This window comes from Pristis pectinata, chromosome 37 (genome assembly GCF_009764475.1).
Source record: "Pristis pectinata isolate sPriPec2 chromosome 37, sPriPec2.1.pri, whole genome shotgun sequence".
NCBI classification, from domain to species: domain Eukaryota; kingdom Metazoa; phylum Chordata; class Chondrichthyes; order Rhinopristiformes; family Pristidae; genus Pristis; species Pristis pectinata.
The window spans coordinates 14,191,617-14,208,473 of record NC_067440.1 but is presented as its reverse complement, the minus strand read 5'-3'; the positions used below and the strand labels follow the sequence as shown (position 1 = coordinate 14,208,473).

At 49.3% G+C, this 16,857-nt stretch overlaps 1 protein-coding gene across 2 annotated transcripts in view; it reads right to left on the bottom strand.

Moving 5' to 3' along the window:
• Window positions 1-928: 928 nt before the first annotated feature.
• Window positions 929-16,857, bottom strand: part of LOC127586678 (polyunsaturated fatty acid lipoxygenase ALOX15B-like) — a 46,165-nt gene continuing 30,236 nt past the window's right edge. The window contains exons 11-16 of one of the 2 annotated variants that reach the window (XM_052044801.1): window positions 15,608-15,777; window positions 11,885-12,006; window positions 10,299-10,399; window positions 6,869-7,039; window positions 3,401-3,601; window positions 929-1,112 (exon numbers count right to left, since the gene is read on the bottom strand). In XM_052044801.1, coding sequence (XP_051900761.1) covers window positions 3,422-3,601; window positions 6,869-7,039; window positions 10,299-10,399; window positions 11,885-12,006; window positions 15,608-15,777 — 744 coding nt within the window. In that variant the 3' untranslated portion in view covers window positions 929-1,112; window positions 3,401-3,421. Of the gene's footprint in view, window positions 3,602-6,868; window positions 7,040-10,298; window positions 10,400-11,884; window positions 12,007-15,607; window positions 15,778-16,857 lie in introns of both variants that reach the window. The other variant, XM_052044800.1, reaches the window with a different exon arrangement.

Genomic DNA, 16,857 nt, shown 5'->3' with positions numbered 1-16,857 from the left:
CCATTTCCCTGCACAGATGCTGCCTGACCCGCTGAGTTCCTCCTGCTCCTTTGAGCGTTGCTGCAGTACTGTTCACAGTTTGGTCTCCTTATTTAACAAAGGATATTGGCAGCCAAACCACATTCACTCAGTGGATTCCTGGAATGAGAGGCTTGTCCTGCCTCAAGTGAGCAGTATTCCATTGCATGTAGAAGACAAGGGGAGATCTGAGTGAAACGTACGAGACCTGAAGGGATGTGACCGGATCAATGTTGAGACATTTTCACCGGTGAGACTCTGGAATGAGGTGACACAGTTACACGGGGCCTGTCATTTAAAACTGAGGGGGGTAGTAACTTCTCACAGAGTGATAAATCCCTGGAATTCTCTATCCCAGAGGCAGGATTACTGCCATTTTAGGAGGCAGAAATTTGGAAAACTGCCACAGAGGGGTAACCGAGGCCCAGGCAGACCAGGCTTGATTGTATTGAATGGTGGGGCAGGTTTGAGGGGCCAAGTGGCCTCCTCCTGTTGTTCTTGTCTCCCCAGTGAATGGCTGGTGGGACATGTGGCCCAGGGCTTGCCGGTAGTGGGAACTGAATCCACGATGGGATTTCTAGTTCCCTTTATAATGTTGGTGGAGTCCAGGAGAACATAATATGTTAGCATGTTAGATTAACCAGATCATTTATTCCAGTTCATCCAGGAAAATAATTTTAGGATGTTGCCATTTCTCTGCCTTACTTTGGCTCCCCAATCCTACTCCGATTGGCATGACCATTCAGGAATCCTGGGTGAAATCTACCATCTAATGCACTATTCCCAAAATTCCCTTAAAGCCTGGATCAGGTATTCCTTATATTAACGTGTTCTATTTTGTAACTTTAGAGGACCTCTTATAACCTGGGCAGCACTTAGAGCATCCGCACATCTAACAAATCTGACAACACTGAGTCAAGCAGCTTTATTTCCAGCTCCTGTGATCATATTCTGCATGCATCCCTGGAGTGTAAAATTCAGACAGAATTCAGCATGAAAGCCACTTTAGCAAATTATATTTGATTTTCATCAATAAGAAGCTAAATGTTTCACGTTCCAATTCAGTTGAAGCAAAAACTGCAGATGTTGGAAATCTGAAACAAAAATAGAAAATGCTAAAAATGCTTAGCAGCCCAGGCAGCGTCCAAGGGGAGAGAAACGGAGGGATGAGATGAGATCAGAGGGTGGGGGGAGAGAAGTACAGAGGGATCTTGGGGTCCAAATCCATAGCCACAAGTGGCCATGCAAGTAGGTAGGGTGGTAGAGAAGCATACAGCCTACTGGCCTTCATCGGTCGGGACATTGAGTACAAGAGTCGGGAAATCACGTTGCAGCTGTATAAAACTCTGGTCAGGCTGCACTTGGAGTATTGTGTGCAGTTCTGGTCGCTCCGTTACAGGGAGGGTGTGGGGGCTTTGGAGAGGGTGCAGAAGGTTCACCAGGATGCTGTCCAGATTAGAGGGCATGAGCTATAAGGAGGGGTTGGACAAACTTGCAGTGTTCTCTCTGGAGCGGCGGAGGCTGAGGGGAGACCTGATAGAGGTTCTTAAAATTATGAAAGGCACAGATAGAGTAGACAGTTAGAATATTTTTCTCAGGGTAGAAATGTCAAATACTAGAGGACATGCATTTAAGGTGAGGGGGAGGTTGAAAAAATATGTACAGGACAAGATTTTTACACAGAGAGTGGTGGGTGCCTGGAACAGGCTGCCAGGGGTGGGGGTGGAGGCAGATACGATAGTGGGGTTTAAAGACACACGAACATGCAGGGAATGGAGGCACGTGGATCACGTACAGGCAGAGGGATTCAGCATTGTGTTCGGCGGAGACATGGTGAGGTGAAGGGCCTGTTCCTGTGCTGTACTGTTCCGTGTCCCAAACAGAAACACATCCTTCATCAGAACTGGAAAAGTGAGAAACAAGCGTGTTCTAAGTCACAGAGAGAGCACAGAGAGGTTGGTGGTGGAAGGGGAGGACAAGCAGAACTCTAAACTTGATGTGACTGGGAGGATGGCTGAGAGCGAGAATACAAGAAATGGAGGAAACGATTGAGAGATTGTCAAATGTGGTAGAGGAGAGGCTGTGGGAAAGGAAAATATCTTAAAGGTCTGGAAAGTTTTGTCATCAGCAGATAATGACAAGCTGGGAGAATGGAATGGAGTGCTTGAAGGAAGTGGAGTGAGAGGAGGTAGACCTGAGACCTCTGGGAGTTGGTGGATACGTAATGGATATTGGTCCCTGGAGAAGGTTGCGAAGGAAAAGTGTCTGACATGGACTATGTGAGAGTGAAGGAGAGAACATGCAGCAAAGGTGATGAATGTTGCGTTGTGTGTTTGTGCAGGGAGCAGTGTGGGAGAAAGAGTTGAGGGAGGGGGGGTGCCTGAGTAGGAGTGAAGCATGGACTGCTCTGTATCTCCAAAGAGATGAGCATAGTTTGTGCCCACGTGAGTCCCCATTACAGCCTTGACCTGGAGAAAGGATTGAGTAGAAGTTGTTCAATGTGAGAATGAGTTGAGCCAGGTGAAGGAGCAAGTTGGCGGAGGGGATCTGGTTGGGTTTCTGTTCATGGCAGAAGTGGTGGGCCTTCAGACTCTGCTGGAGGATTGGATGCCCATGGTGAAGAGCTGATTCGGGCCAGGAAAATTAGAAATTGTGAATGGAAAGGGAGGAAAGGACGGAGTCAGTGTGGGAAGACATGATGGGGCGAGCGGTTGAGACCATGTGTCTTCCCAGTGAGTCCTGTTTATGGATCTCAGGCAGGAGGTAGAAGCAGGCAGTATGGATGCTGTGGAGGGAAGATCTCAGAGGAAGTGAGGTCCATGACTGGGAGGCAATGGTCTGATATTCAGTGGTGGGGCCACAATCCAGAGGGAAGGAAGGAGAGGTGTTGGAGAGCTGAGGTTCTGCCTCTGTGAGGCTCAGCTTGGCAGACCACAGCAGGACCACCTTGTCCTCAGGTTGGGGGGCTGTGTTGGCTTTGGTCCTCAGTGACTGGAGGTTTGGGGGCTGCGTGAAGTTTAAATGGGAAAAACTGAAATGGTTAATGTTGCGTTGGCTGATAGCAAATGACTAGACGCAGAGAGGTTGGCAGGAGAGATCTGTGGATTGGGAATGCTGGAGATGGGAGAAAGGGTCCATGAGGATTCCTGAGTGAAGTGGAACATGGAGATGGAGGCAGTGGAAGAAGTGCTAGGCTTGAAATCATTGAGAAGGGAACTCAGGGCAGGAAGCTGCCTCATTCAGGACCAGAGAGGGGAAGATCAGAAGGGAGAACAGCAGGCAGGATGGGAGGGATGAAGTCAGTTTGGCAATGAATGCTTTAGAATTGTGAACCTTATAATTCTAATCTAAGACCAAAGCTTAAAGCATCCAGGTAACTAACGATGGGTGATTGGCTGGACCTTCATATCGCCACACTGTTGTCGATGACACTGGGCAGAAAGTACGTATACTTCAGCTCAAGGCCCTCGTTCCTCTTCACTATCTCCTCCTCGATTTTCAGGAGTGCTTCCTGGAACTCCTCGATGCATGCCTTGGCTGTCACTTCAGTAAAGCGCTCTTCCACATACGTACCCAGCTTTGTCTGCAGTGAATAAAGAGAATTATTGCTGCAGGACAGAGGCTGTGAAATTCAATGTCCGAACGGACAGAGGCCACATAATGGCCTCCATTCCACACCAACGCAAACACACACACGTGCACACACGTGCACCCACATGCACGTGCACACCCGTCCACACATGCATACACACACATGCATACACACATGCACATGTGCGCGCATACATGTACGTGCACATGCACACACGCACATGCATGCACACATGTACACATGCACGCACACATGCACACACACACACACACACACACACACACATGCACACGTGAAAAAGTTGGCCCTCTGGTCCCTTTTAAATGTTTCCCCTCTCTGGGCCTTTAGGTTTTGGTTCCCTTTCTCTGGATAAAAAACTGTGCACATTCACCCTATCTGTGCCCCTCATGATTTTATACACCTCATTAAGGTCACCCCTCAGTTTCCTACACTCCAAGGAATAAAGCCCCAGCCTGTCCAACCTCCTCCCTATGACCCAGTCCCTTAAGTCCTGGCAACATACAACATAGAACAGTATAGCACAGTACAGGCCCTTCAGCCCATAATGTTGTGCTGACCTATATAAACCTACTCCACGATCAATCTAACTCTTCCCTCCTACACAGCCCATAACCCTCCATTTTTCTTATATCCATGTGCCTATCTAAGAGTCTTTTAAATGTCCCCATTGTACCACCCTCCATCACCACCACCGGTAGTGCGTTCCAGGCACCCACCACTCTCTGTGTAAAAAAAACCTACCTCTGACATCTCCCCTAAACTTTCCTCCACTCAGCTTAAACTGATGTCCTCTGGTATTGGCCATTGCCGCCCTGGGGAAAAGGTGCTGGCTGTCCACTCGATCTATGCCTCTCATAATCTTGTATACCTCTATCAAGTTGCCTTTCATCCTGCGTCGCTCCAAAGAAAAGCCCTAGCTCGCTCAACCATTCCTCACAAGACATGTTCTCTAATCCAGGCAGCATCCTTGTAAATCTCCTCTGCACCCTCTCTGAAGCTTCCACATCCTTCCTATAATGAGGTGACCAGAACTGAGCACAATACTCCGTATGGTCCAACCAGAGTTTTATAGAGCTGCAACATTACCTTGCAGCTCTTGAACTCAATCCCCTGATTAATGAAGGCCAGCAAACCATACGCCTTCTTAACAATCCTATTGACCTGCTCAGCAACCTTGAGGGATATATGGATGTGGACCACAAGATCCCTCTGTTCCTCCACACTGCTAAGAGTCCTGCCATTAGCCTTGTACTCTGCCTTAAAATTCGATCTCCAGAAGTGTATCACTTCACACTTTTCCAGATTGAACTCCATCTGCCACTTCTCCGCCCAACTCTGCATCCTGTCTATATCCCGTTGCAACCCACGACAACCTTCTACACTATCCACAAAACCTCCAACATTTGTGTCATCTGCAAGCTTACCAACCCACCCTTCCACTTCCTCATCCAAGTCATTTATAAAAATCACAAAGAGCAGGGGTCCCAGAACAGATCCCTGTGGAACACCACTGGTCACCGACCTCCAGGCAGAATACACTCCATCTACCACCACCCTCTGTCTTCTGTGGGCGCCCAATTCCAAATCCATGCAGCCAAGTTCCCATGGATCCCATGCCTCATGACTTTCTGGATGAGCCTACCATGGGGACCCTTATCAAACGCCTTACTAAAGTCCATATACTCCACATCCATCACTCTAACTTTATCAATTTATTTTGTCACCTCCTCGAAAAACTCACTTAGGCTCGTTAGGCACAGTCTGCCCCTCACAAAGCCATGCTGACTATCCCTAATAAGACTACACTTCTCCAAATGCTTATAAATCCTGTCCCCAAGAATCCTCTCCAATAGGTTGCCCACCACTGACGTAAGACTCATTGGTCTATAATTCCCAGGATTATCCCTATTACCTTCTTGAACAACAGAACAACATTTACCATCCTCCAATCCTCTGGTACCACTCCTGTGGCCAGGGAGGATGCAAAGATCATCGTCAATGCCCCAGCAATCTCTTCCCTTGCTTTCTGTAGGAACCTGGGGTACATCCCGTCTGGCCCCGGGGACTTATCTGTCCTAATGTTTTTCAGAACCTCAAACACTACCTCTTTCTCAACCTCAACATGCTCCAGCACATTAGCCTGTTTTACTCTGACCTCACATTTGTCAAAGTCCCTCTCCCTGGTGAACACTGAAGCAAACTATTCATTAAGGATCCAGGCACATGTTTCGCCCCTTTATCCTTGAGCAGTGCTACCCTCACTCTAGTCATCCTCCTGTTCTTCACGTATGTGTAGAATGCCTTGGGATTTTCCTTAATCCTACTTGCCAAGGCCTTCTCATGTCCCCTTCTAGCTCTCCTAAGTCACTTCTTAAGCTCCTTCCTGGCTACCTTATAATTCTCAAGAGCCTTGCCTGATTTTTGCTTCCTAAACCTTAAGTATGCTTCCTTCTTTCCCTGGACTAAACCTTCCACCTCTCTTGTCAACCATGGTTACTTCACCCTACCATCTTTTCCCTGTGTGTAGGACAAACCTATCTAGAACCCCATGCAAGTGGTCCCTAAACAGCCTCCATATTTCTGCTGTGCATTTTCCTGAGAACATCTGTTCCCAATTTACGCTCCCAAATTCCTGCCTAATACCATCGTAATTAGTTAGCCCTCTCCCAATTAAATACCTTCCCATATTGTCTGCTCCTATCCCTGTCCATGGCAATGCCAAAGGTCAGGGATTGTGGTCACTATCTCTGAAATGCTCACCCACCGAGAGGTCTGTCACCTGACCAGGCTCATTGCCTCGTACTGGATCCAGTCTAGCCTCTCTAGTGCCTGCCCACATACTGTGTCAGGAATCCTTCCTGGATGGACCTAACAAATTCTACCCCATCTAAACCCACTAAGGAGGTGCCAATCAATATTAGGGAAGTTGAAGTCTCCATGACAACAACCCTGTTAGTTTTGCACCTTTCCAAAATCTGCCTACTTATCTGCTCCTCAGTGTCCCGGTGGCTTTTGGGGGGTCTGTAGAATACTCCCAATAGAGTGATCGCTCCTTTCCTGTTTCTGACTTCCACCCACACTGACTCACTAGATGAACCCTCCTCAATGTCCTCTCTTTCTGTAGCTGTGATACTGTGACCCATTCTTGCAAATGTTCTTTGCACTCTTTCAACAACATCCTGCGGTTGAAATGCAACATGTCTCTGTTTGGCTTGTAGGTGTTTTTTTCCTACTTACTGAAGAGGGAGCTGGTTTACTGAGCAGGTGGATTGTCGCCAGCACTGAGGCTGTGGCAGTTTTCCCTGGCAATGTGAATAAAATGTCTTCCTTGCTGACTTTACCCTTTTCGGTGGGCGCTGGTTTCTGCATGGTCGAAGGATTGTTTGGGACCCAGGAGCCCCAGTCAAACTGTGAAGGAAACCAAGTGTTATACACACTGCTCACTAGTATTTCAGATGCTGTCATTCTGCAGCTCAGCAGCTGCAACATGGGCAGCTGTGCACAAACACACAGAAAAACACCACACATTGCAACGTGAAGTAGAGAGCACATTGAAAAGAATCATCCTTCTCAAGGTCACAAAACGTTTCATGAATTTTCCCTTTGGAGATGAAATAAACTCAATTGAAGAAATCTGGAGCAATGAACACAAAATGCTGGAGGAACTCAGCAGGTCAGGCAGCATCCATGGAGGGAAATAAGAGTCGATGTTTCGGGCTGACCCTGGAGAGGAAGAGGGCAGAAGCCAGAACAAGAGGAATAAGACATCTGAGGGAACAATCAGTGGATGAATGTCCTTTGATAACACAAGAAAATAGGAGCAGGAGGAGGCCACTCGGCCCCTCAATTCTGCCCCACCATTTCATATGATTGTGGCTGATCTGCCCCTGACCTCTTCTGTGACACTTCCCAAGCCCATGATTCCCTGATCTTTCAAAACTTTATCTCCCTCCTTGTGTGTGATGTAGATCAACGATTTGGATAAAAATGAAGATTGGTGGATGAGCAAGTTTGCGGATGACACCAAGATTGGTGGAGCTGTGGACAGTGTAAAGGACTATCAGAGAATACAGCGGGATATAGATCAGTTACAGATATGGGCAGAGAAGTGGCAGATGGAGTTTAATCCGGGCAAGTGTGAGGAGTTGCACTTTGGGAGGTCAAATGAAAGGAGAAAGTATAAAGTTAATGGTAGACTCCTTCATAGCATTGAGATACAGAGGGGTCTTGAGGTCCAAGTTCATCGTTCACTGAAAGTGGTTACGCAAGTGGATAAGAAGGTGAATGCTTGTCCTCACTGGGAGGGGCGCTGAGTATAAGAGTGAGGAGGTCATGCTGCAGCTGTATAAAACTTTAGTCAGACTGCACTTGGAGTATTGTGTGCAGTTCTATGATTCTGTGGTTCTATGGTTCTGGTTACCCCATTACAGGAAGGATGTGGAGACTGTGGAAAAGGTGCAGAAGTGGTTCACCAGGATGCTGCCTGGATTAGAGGGTATGAGATATAAGGAGCTGTTGGACAAACTTGGGTCAGAGTTTGAGGGGAGACCTGATGGAGGTTTTGAACATTATGAGAATCTGTTCCCCGGGGTAGAAAAGTCAAACACCAGAGGAGATGCTTTTAAGGTTAGAGGGGGTAGGTTTAAAGGCGACGTCAGGGGCAAGTTTTCTACACAGAGAGTGGTAGGTGCCTGGAATTGGTCACCAGGGGTAGTAGTGGATGCAGGCAGTTTGGAGGAGTGTCATGGACACATGAATATGAAGGGAATGGAGGGATGTGGATGATACACAGGAGGAGGACATTTAGTATAAATTGGCATCAAGATGGGCACCACACCATGGGCCGAATGGCCTGTCCCGTGCTGGACTGTTCTATGTTTTGTGTTCCCCTTTACACCCCCAGTGATCCAGCCTCCACAAGCCTCCAGGGTAGAGAATTCCACAGATTCACCTCCCCCTATGAGAAGTTCCTACACACCTCAGTTTTAAATGACTGACCCCTTGTAACTATGTTCCCTCGTTCGAGACTCTCCCACAGCATCTCAACATCCACCCTGTCCTGTCCCTTCAGGATCTCATACATTTCAATCAGATCCCCCCTCTTCCCTCGCCAATTCTTCTAAACTCTGAAGAACATAGATCGAATTTCTTTAGCTGCTTGTGACAGGACAACCCTCCTGTCCCAGGAATTAGCCTGGTGACTCCATTGTATTTCTTAAACAGGAAGTTGTGGACCTGGTCTTTGGTCTAAAGAACAATGAATGTGACAGAACAGATCTCAGCCTGAAGCACCGTTGACCCCAGGTTGTCACTGGGAAATCTGTGTGGAAGTGTGAATTATCTAATCATCTTCCCCAACTCTGTTGGAAAGTTTCACCAGCTGCTACCCAGGCAGATGTTGGCACATTGTTAGCAGAGTTGGTTACGTTAGACAGCTAGAGAGGATAGATAATCCAGAAAAGTGGATTCCAGTCTCACCTTTCAGTTTGTGAATGTGAATTCAATTAACTAAATAAAAATCTGGAATATAAAGCTGGTTTCAATAATAGTGAGCACGGAACTTTCAAACTGTTGTGCAAGTCTACTGATGGAGACACAAGACACAAAGGAGTCCTGATACAGGGTCTCAATTCGACAATTCCTCTCCTCCCACAGATGCTGCTCGACTGCTGAGTTCCTCCAGCAGACTGTGCGTTGTTTATAGTTAGAAAAGTTGAGGAAGTCATTGCATTAGCTGTGTAATGTAATAGTAATGGTCAGGAGATTGTGGTCAGGGAAGAACTCATGTGAAGAAAGGAAGAGGGGGGGAAGGGGACACCACATTCTTTACTCTGAAGGATTCAACAGATGGTTTCAGTAAAGCTCTAAAATCAACCATTTGTGCTGCTGGTTCCTGAGCAAGGCCAAATCACATCTACTTTGGGAAAGTGAACACGCTGTCCAAGATGGGATGGCAGTGTGGCAGAGGGAGACCTTACTGTCGATACCATCAGGCAGATAAAACCATCATTGAAAAGCAAAAAGCTGCAGATGCTAGAAATCTGAAATAAAACCAGAAATGTCGGGGATACTCAGCAGGTCCGGCAGCATCTGTGGGGAGAGAACATTTCTGTTTGCCGCATCGATCGCTGAAGACAATCATCTGAAGTTGTCGTCTCAGCAGGATAACCCTGGGTGTTTGGAAGGAGCCAGAGGTGAGGAAGGAGTCGTTAAAATGCTGCTCACAAAAAACACATGACAGGGTTTGAGGCCCTGAGACAAGGTGATGTGTTTGAAAGTGTGAAACCAAGTCAGTTCTTGCAAAGGAAACCTGGAAATGAGTAATAAAATTATCACTTGTCAGACACACTTGGCTCAGGTGCACTATGGACTGATGGCTTTGTTTGTCTATCCTATGATTGGTGATAACTTCTAAGGATCAGAGGAGGGAACTCCTGTGCTTCTGATCATCTCGATTTGCTTTTGTTGAGTACAGGATTGACTGTGGTGAGGGGGAGGGGCAATGGGAGGAGGAGGTTGAGGAACACCCTGCTGGGATGAGAAAGCTCATGGACTGGAGACTGTGGACATTTTCTGTACTCCGCTCTGGATGTTGCTGTTTGGTTAATGCCACAGATCAGCGCTTGCTCTTCCATTGGAGTGTTAATTCTGTGGAATACAAGCTGACCTGTCCACCGTTTACTGAAGAGTGCTGGCCAGAGCAGGTGAATATGACCATGGTCAGGTACTTGACGAAATCGGCCTTGGTGTAGAATGATGTGGGGAAACCTAGAGAGAGAATATTGGAGCTATTACAGGAAGTAACTGGAGACCAATAAACCACTCAGCACAGAGAACACAAACTGTAGACATGACTCACTGCCCTGCTGTGGGAGAGTCCTACCAATTTATTCTGCTCAAGTGTCACACCTTCCAAGTGTTGGGGGGAGTGGGGGCTTTTACTGCTACATCAATGTTCCTGTGTTTCACAGGAACTCACAGACTGCTAAACAAACATAGACCAAGGTACAACTGCAACAAAACATCTCACCAACTCCTGAGAATTTCTGGTCCATCCAGGACAGCGCTGAGACCCTTGAGTCCATGCATCAGGCACTACCTCACAAACTACCCAGCCACCCACCCCACCGCAAGCCTCCTCCCCCATCTGTGGCAGAGTTTCACATTGGCCTCATCAGTCACCTGGAGGAGAAGCAAGTTACCTTTGGCCCTGAGGGACCATCTCCAGAGAAGAGTCATCCAACACAATAACAACGGCATGGTTGTGTGATGACCATAATCAGTGAATCTACAACTGGCCCAGACACAAGGTGAATAATATATAATTTATAAAATCATGTGGGGCAGAGATAAGGTGGGTGGTCACAGTCCTTTTCCCCAGGGGAGGGGAGTCTAAAACTACAGGGGACAGGTTTAAGGTGAGAGGGGAAAAGTTTAGAGGGGACCTGAGAGGCAACATTTTCACACAGAGGGTGCATGGAACGAGCTACCACAGGAAGTGGTAGAGGCAGGTACAACTGCAATGTTTAAAAGACACTTGGGCAGGTACATGGATAGGAAAGATTTAGAGGGCCAAACATGGGCAAATGGGACTGAGCGCAGGTAGGATCTTGGTTGGCATGGAGGGGTTGGGCCGAAGGGCCTGTTTCTGTACTGTATAACTCGATGACAAGGAGATGAAGTGCTTTAGTATCAGCCATGGGTAAGGACATGTCCCCCCCCCCCCACCACCCCTGGTTCACAGGCTGAGCCGCTCCTCTTAAGCCAATGTCACTGTTCCCACCATCTACCTGGAGCCCACTCACAGACTGACCACCAACTGATGCTGAATCACTGACACCCTTCACCACAGTTTCCTTCAGCCTTACAATGACAGAGCTCAGCATCATCCAGGCCTTCCAGCGTCTTTCCCACTGCTCACCACTGGTGACCACATAGCACCTCACTCCAGAGGAGTCAGCTGATGTAAAAACCACCTCTTGATTGGTTACCCCAATCTGTAGGCTGCTCCCCGACACGATTGGATGGAAACTACTGCACAAAGTGACCACTGCTTGGAGTATCGCTACACACACCAGCACCGGTAACTGGGCAATAGTGCATGGCAACAGTGCAGGTGCACAGCAATGGTGCAGGGCATCGGTGCACAGCAACAGTGCAGGGCAATGGGGCAGGGCATCAGCTGAGTGCTCACTATCCCAAGGACGGCCGATCTGTGCTGAGGAACAACATACGGAAGTTTTAAAGTCACACCTGAGGATGGGCGGGCCAAGAATCCTTCAGTGAAGATTTCTGTTGCCCATTCTTGAATTTCGGCATCCTCCTGGACAGATGCATCACTCTCGTAGTAAAGGTCAACGATGTTTTCTATGAACCTTTGAAGGAAGAAGAAGGGCAGCTGTTGATTAGGGGAGAACCAAGGTCTACTGTTGGCTGAGCTTTAATACAGGAAACAAACCAGTGAAGTGGGACCTTGGAGCTCGGGTGCATGGTGGGGTCACAGGTAGTCCAGGCAGTGAAGGAGGAGTCCAGCACACTGTGAGTACAGGAGTTGGGAGGTTGTGATGCTGGTGAGGTACAGGATGTTGGTGAAGCCACACTTTGAGTTTTGTGTTCAGTTTTGATCATCCTGTTATAGGAAGGACATGATTAAACAGCCAGTGCAAGAAAGATTTACGAGGATGTTGCCGGGACTCGAGGGACTGAGTTACAGGGAGAGGTTGGACATGCTGGATCTTTACTCCTTGGAGCATAGGAGACTGAGGGGTGATCTCATACATAAAATCATGAGGGGCAGAGAGGGTGAGCGGTCATTTATCCAGGGTCGGGAAATCAAAAACTCGAGGACATAGTTTTGAGGTTAGAGGTGAAAGGTTTTATAGGAACCTGAGGGGCAACCTTTTTAACCAGAGGTTGGTAGATATATGGACCCAGCTGCCAGAGGAAGTGGTGAGAAAGGTACAGCAGGTACATTTAACAAGTATGTAGGCAGGTACACGGATGACAAGAGTTTTGAGGGACATGGGCCAAGTGCTGGGAAACGGGATTAGCTTGAATATACATTTTGGTCGGCATGGACATGTGTGGGCCAAAGGGCCTTTTTCCATGCTGGACACCTCTGTGACTCCATAAGTCAGAGGGATACTGATGAGCTGCAGGGGCTGAAGGGAAGGTCCGGCAGACTGAAGCCAGGTGAGGTGAGGGAGGGAGGGAGGAAGGGAAGAACAGGAAAAGACAGAGCTCAGACATAGGATGGAAAAGGTCAGTCAGGATAGGCTCAGCTGTTAGGACTTGGGGTGAGGATATCAAACAAAATAATGTTCTGGGATTGGAGAGAAGATGAGATTCAGAGGGTGGGATTTCTGGTCAATGGGACCTCTCTGTGGACAGTACCTTCATCTTCATTGCTGTGTTGGGATCACTTCAAATCTCACACATCCCAACAGCTGACCCGGACCTGCAGTGTTGCTCCTGGTCAGTGCAACAGAGGGAGGGCACAGGGAACAAGGCTGTGTGGGGACAGTCGGGAGGAGGAAGCAGAAAGCTTCAGGGTAAATGGGCAAAACAGCCACATTTTTGTCCAAATCATTTATATCTCAAGAGAACAGAGGTCCCAGCACTGATCCTGAGCAAGACCACAGACCTACAGTCAGCAGAACACCCCTCCACCACTACCATCTACCAAGTCCCCGTAGAAGCCCTGTGCCTTAATCTTCTGCATCTGCCTCCCACGAGGGACCTTGTCAAATGCTTCACTAAAGTCCTGTGGACAACACGTACGGTCCTCACGAATGGTGAAGGGATGAGGACTGCAGGAGATTGAGGAATGTGCTGGGGGAGGGTGATGGCCTGGCTCAGCACCCACAGAAACATCACACCCTCAGAGACACTCAGCACCCTCAGAGACATCACACCCTCAGAGACATCACACCCTCAGAAACATCACACCCTCAGAAACACTCAGCACCCTCAGAAACATCACACTCTCAGAGACACTCAGCACCCTCAGAAGCACTCAGCACCCTCAGAAACATCACACCCTCAGAGACACTCAGCACCCTCAGAGACACTCAGCACCCTCAGAAACATCACACCCTCAGAGACACTCAGCACCCACAGAAACATCACACCCACAGAAACATCACACCCTCAGAAACATCACACCCTCAGAGACACTCAGCACCCTCAGAGACACTCAGCATCCACAGAAACATCACACCCTCAGAAACATCACACCCTCAGAGACACTCGGCACCCTCAGAAACCACACCCTCAGAGACATCACACCCTCAGAGACACCCGGCACCCTCAGAAACATCACACCCTCAGAGACATCACACCCTCATAGACACTCAGCACCCTCAGAGACATCACACCCTCAGAAACATCACACCCTCAGAGACACTCAGCACCCTCAGAGACACTCGGCACCCTCCAGAAACATCACACCCTCAGAGACATCACACCCTCAGAGACACTCGGCACCCTCAGAAACATCACACCCTCAGAGACATCACACCCTCAGAGACACTCAGCACCCTCAGAGACACTCGGCACCCTCAGAGACATCACACCCTCAGAAACATCACACCCTCAGAGACACTCAGCACCCTCAGAGACATCACACCCTCAGAAACATCACACCCTCAGAGACACTCAGCACCCTCAGAAACATCACACCCTCAGAAACATCACGCCCTCAGAGACATCATACCCTCAGAAACATCACACCCTCAGAGACACTCAGCACCCTCAGAGACATCACACCCTCAGAAACATCACACCCTCAGAGACACTCAGCACCCTCAGAAACATCACACCCTCAGAAACATCACGCCCTCAGAGACATCATACCCTCAGAAACATCACACCCTCAGAAACACTCAGCTGCAGGGTTTGCAGTGAGATTTGGGGTTTATCCCCACAAACAAAACCAGCTGCTTTGTGTGATTCAGTGGACATGGTGATCCCTCGACCAGCTATCCTTGCACCAATAAACTACAACAGAGGCAGGAGAAGGCCGTTTGGCTCCTTACAGTATACTGTAAATGGGAGGACCCTGAGGCCATTGGATTTTGGAGTGCAGGTCCATAGCTTCCTGAAAATGGCAACACAAGTAGATCAGGTGGTAAAGGAGGCAGACAGCATACTCTTCATCAGTTGGGGCAATGAGTACAAAGGTTGTCATGTTCCAGCTGTATAAAATTTTGATTAGGCCACATTTGAAGTATTGTGTACAGTTCTGGTTGCTCCGTTACAGGGAGGATGTGGAGGCTTTGGAGAGGGTGCAGAAGAGGTTCACCAGGATGCTTCCTGGATTAGAGGGTGTGATCTATGAGGAGAGGTTGGACAAACTTGGGTTGTTTTCTCCGGAGCGGCAGAGGCTGAGGGGAGACCTGATAGAGGTTTATAGAATTATGAGAGGCACAGATAGAGTAGACAGTCTGAGTAGTTTTCCGAGGGTGGAAGTTTTCCACACAGACTGCTGGGTGCAGTGGAGACAGTTACAAACGCAGTGCTGAAGAGGCACTGAGATAGGCAGAGAATGACAGGCAGACGGACAGACAGGGAAGGACAGGCAGATGGGATTGTTAAATTGGCATCATGGTCAGTGCAGACATGGTGGGCCGAAGGACCTGTTCCTGTGCTGTACTGTTCTACGTTCTAACCTCTGGCAGCTTCCTGTTTAATTGCCCAGCACCAATGACACTGGATGTCACAGAGGTGCAGCCTCACTGCACCATGCACCTGGTGGTAACAACTTCCTCCTGCAGCGTGGTCCAGATATCACCCACTCTGTGATGGAGTGTTTCAGGTGTGGAGCTGGCACCTTGTGCGTCTACAGTGAAGTGGTCACTGCTGTCAATGTTCTTCTACCATGACAGAACGAAGATGGCTTTAATGGCTGAGGCTTTGACAAATGGAGGTGGGAGAAATATTAGAGAGGTAGGTTGGTTAGGACTGGGGATCTCTCACTTGTTGATGGCCGACCAGATCTTCAGAGCATCATCTCTGTAATAATAGTTGGGGATCTTTTCCACTCTTCGAGAGGCCAGATCTTCTGGGAGACACAGAGATGAATAGGTCGTGTGCTCTAGAGCACGTTGCAGGATTATCAGCTTGGCAGTCCCTCCTGTAGAGAAAGCCTGGAATGACAGGTCAGAATGTTCAACATGGTGTGATATTTGGGAAGTGAATGGGTTATTTAGCGACCAACACAGCAGACAACCTGCTGCCCCCACTGGTGCAGGATACACCGTGACCACCGATACCACCACAACACACCTCCACAGGCAGCAGACAGTGACAGGGAGTCCCCTGGAGACCTGTCACTGAAGCCAACAGCTCTCCCTGCAGGTGGTTGAGCAGTGGCTGAAGGAGGAGGTACTTTCATAACATCATTCAATCAAACCAAGAGAAATGGAGAGCTCTGGGCTGTGTTGGAGGGAAGGGTCAGATTGATCATGGAGTAGGTTTATATAGGCACGGACACTCCCGACCCCAGGCACAGACATTCCCGACCCCAGACATGGACACACTCTGGACCCCGGGCACAGACACACTCCCGGCTCTGGGCACGGACACACTCCCGACTCCGAGCACAGACACTCCCGACCCCGGGTACTGACACACTCCGGACCCCGGACACTCCCGACCCCAGACACTCCTGACCCCAGGCACGGACATTCCGACCCCGAGCACAGATGCGCTCCCGCCCTCAGGCACGGACGGTCCCAACCCTGGGCACAGATGCTCTGGACCCCAGGCACAGACCCACTCTGAACCCTGGGCACAGACCCACTCCGGACCCCGGGCACGGACACTCCCGAGCCCGGGCACAGACGCTCCCGACCCCAGGCATGGACATTCCCAACCCTGGGCATGGACACACACCCAACCCCGGGCCCAGATGCTCCAGACCCCGGGCACGGACACACTCCCGACTCCGGGAGGAGGGGATGGAGGGAAGGAGGAGGGGGTGGAGGGAAGACGGGTGGAGGGAAGGCGGAGGGGGTGGAGGGGATGGAGGGAAGGTGGAGGGGTGGAGGGAAGGCGGATGGAGGGAAGGCGGAGGGGGTGGAGGGGATGGAGGGAAGGCGGAGGGGTGGAGGGAAGGCGGATGGAGGGAAGGCGGAGGGGGTGGAGGGGAACCTTCCCTTCATTAGCTGGGGTACAGAATGAAAGAGCAGGAGGGTACGGTGCAATTTTCTGAAACATCTGGAGGA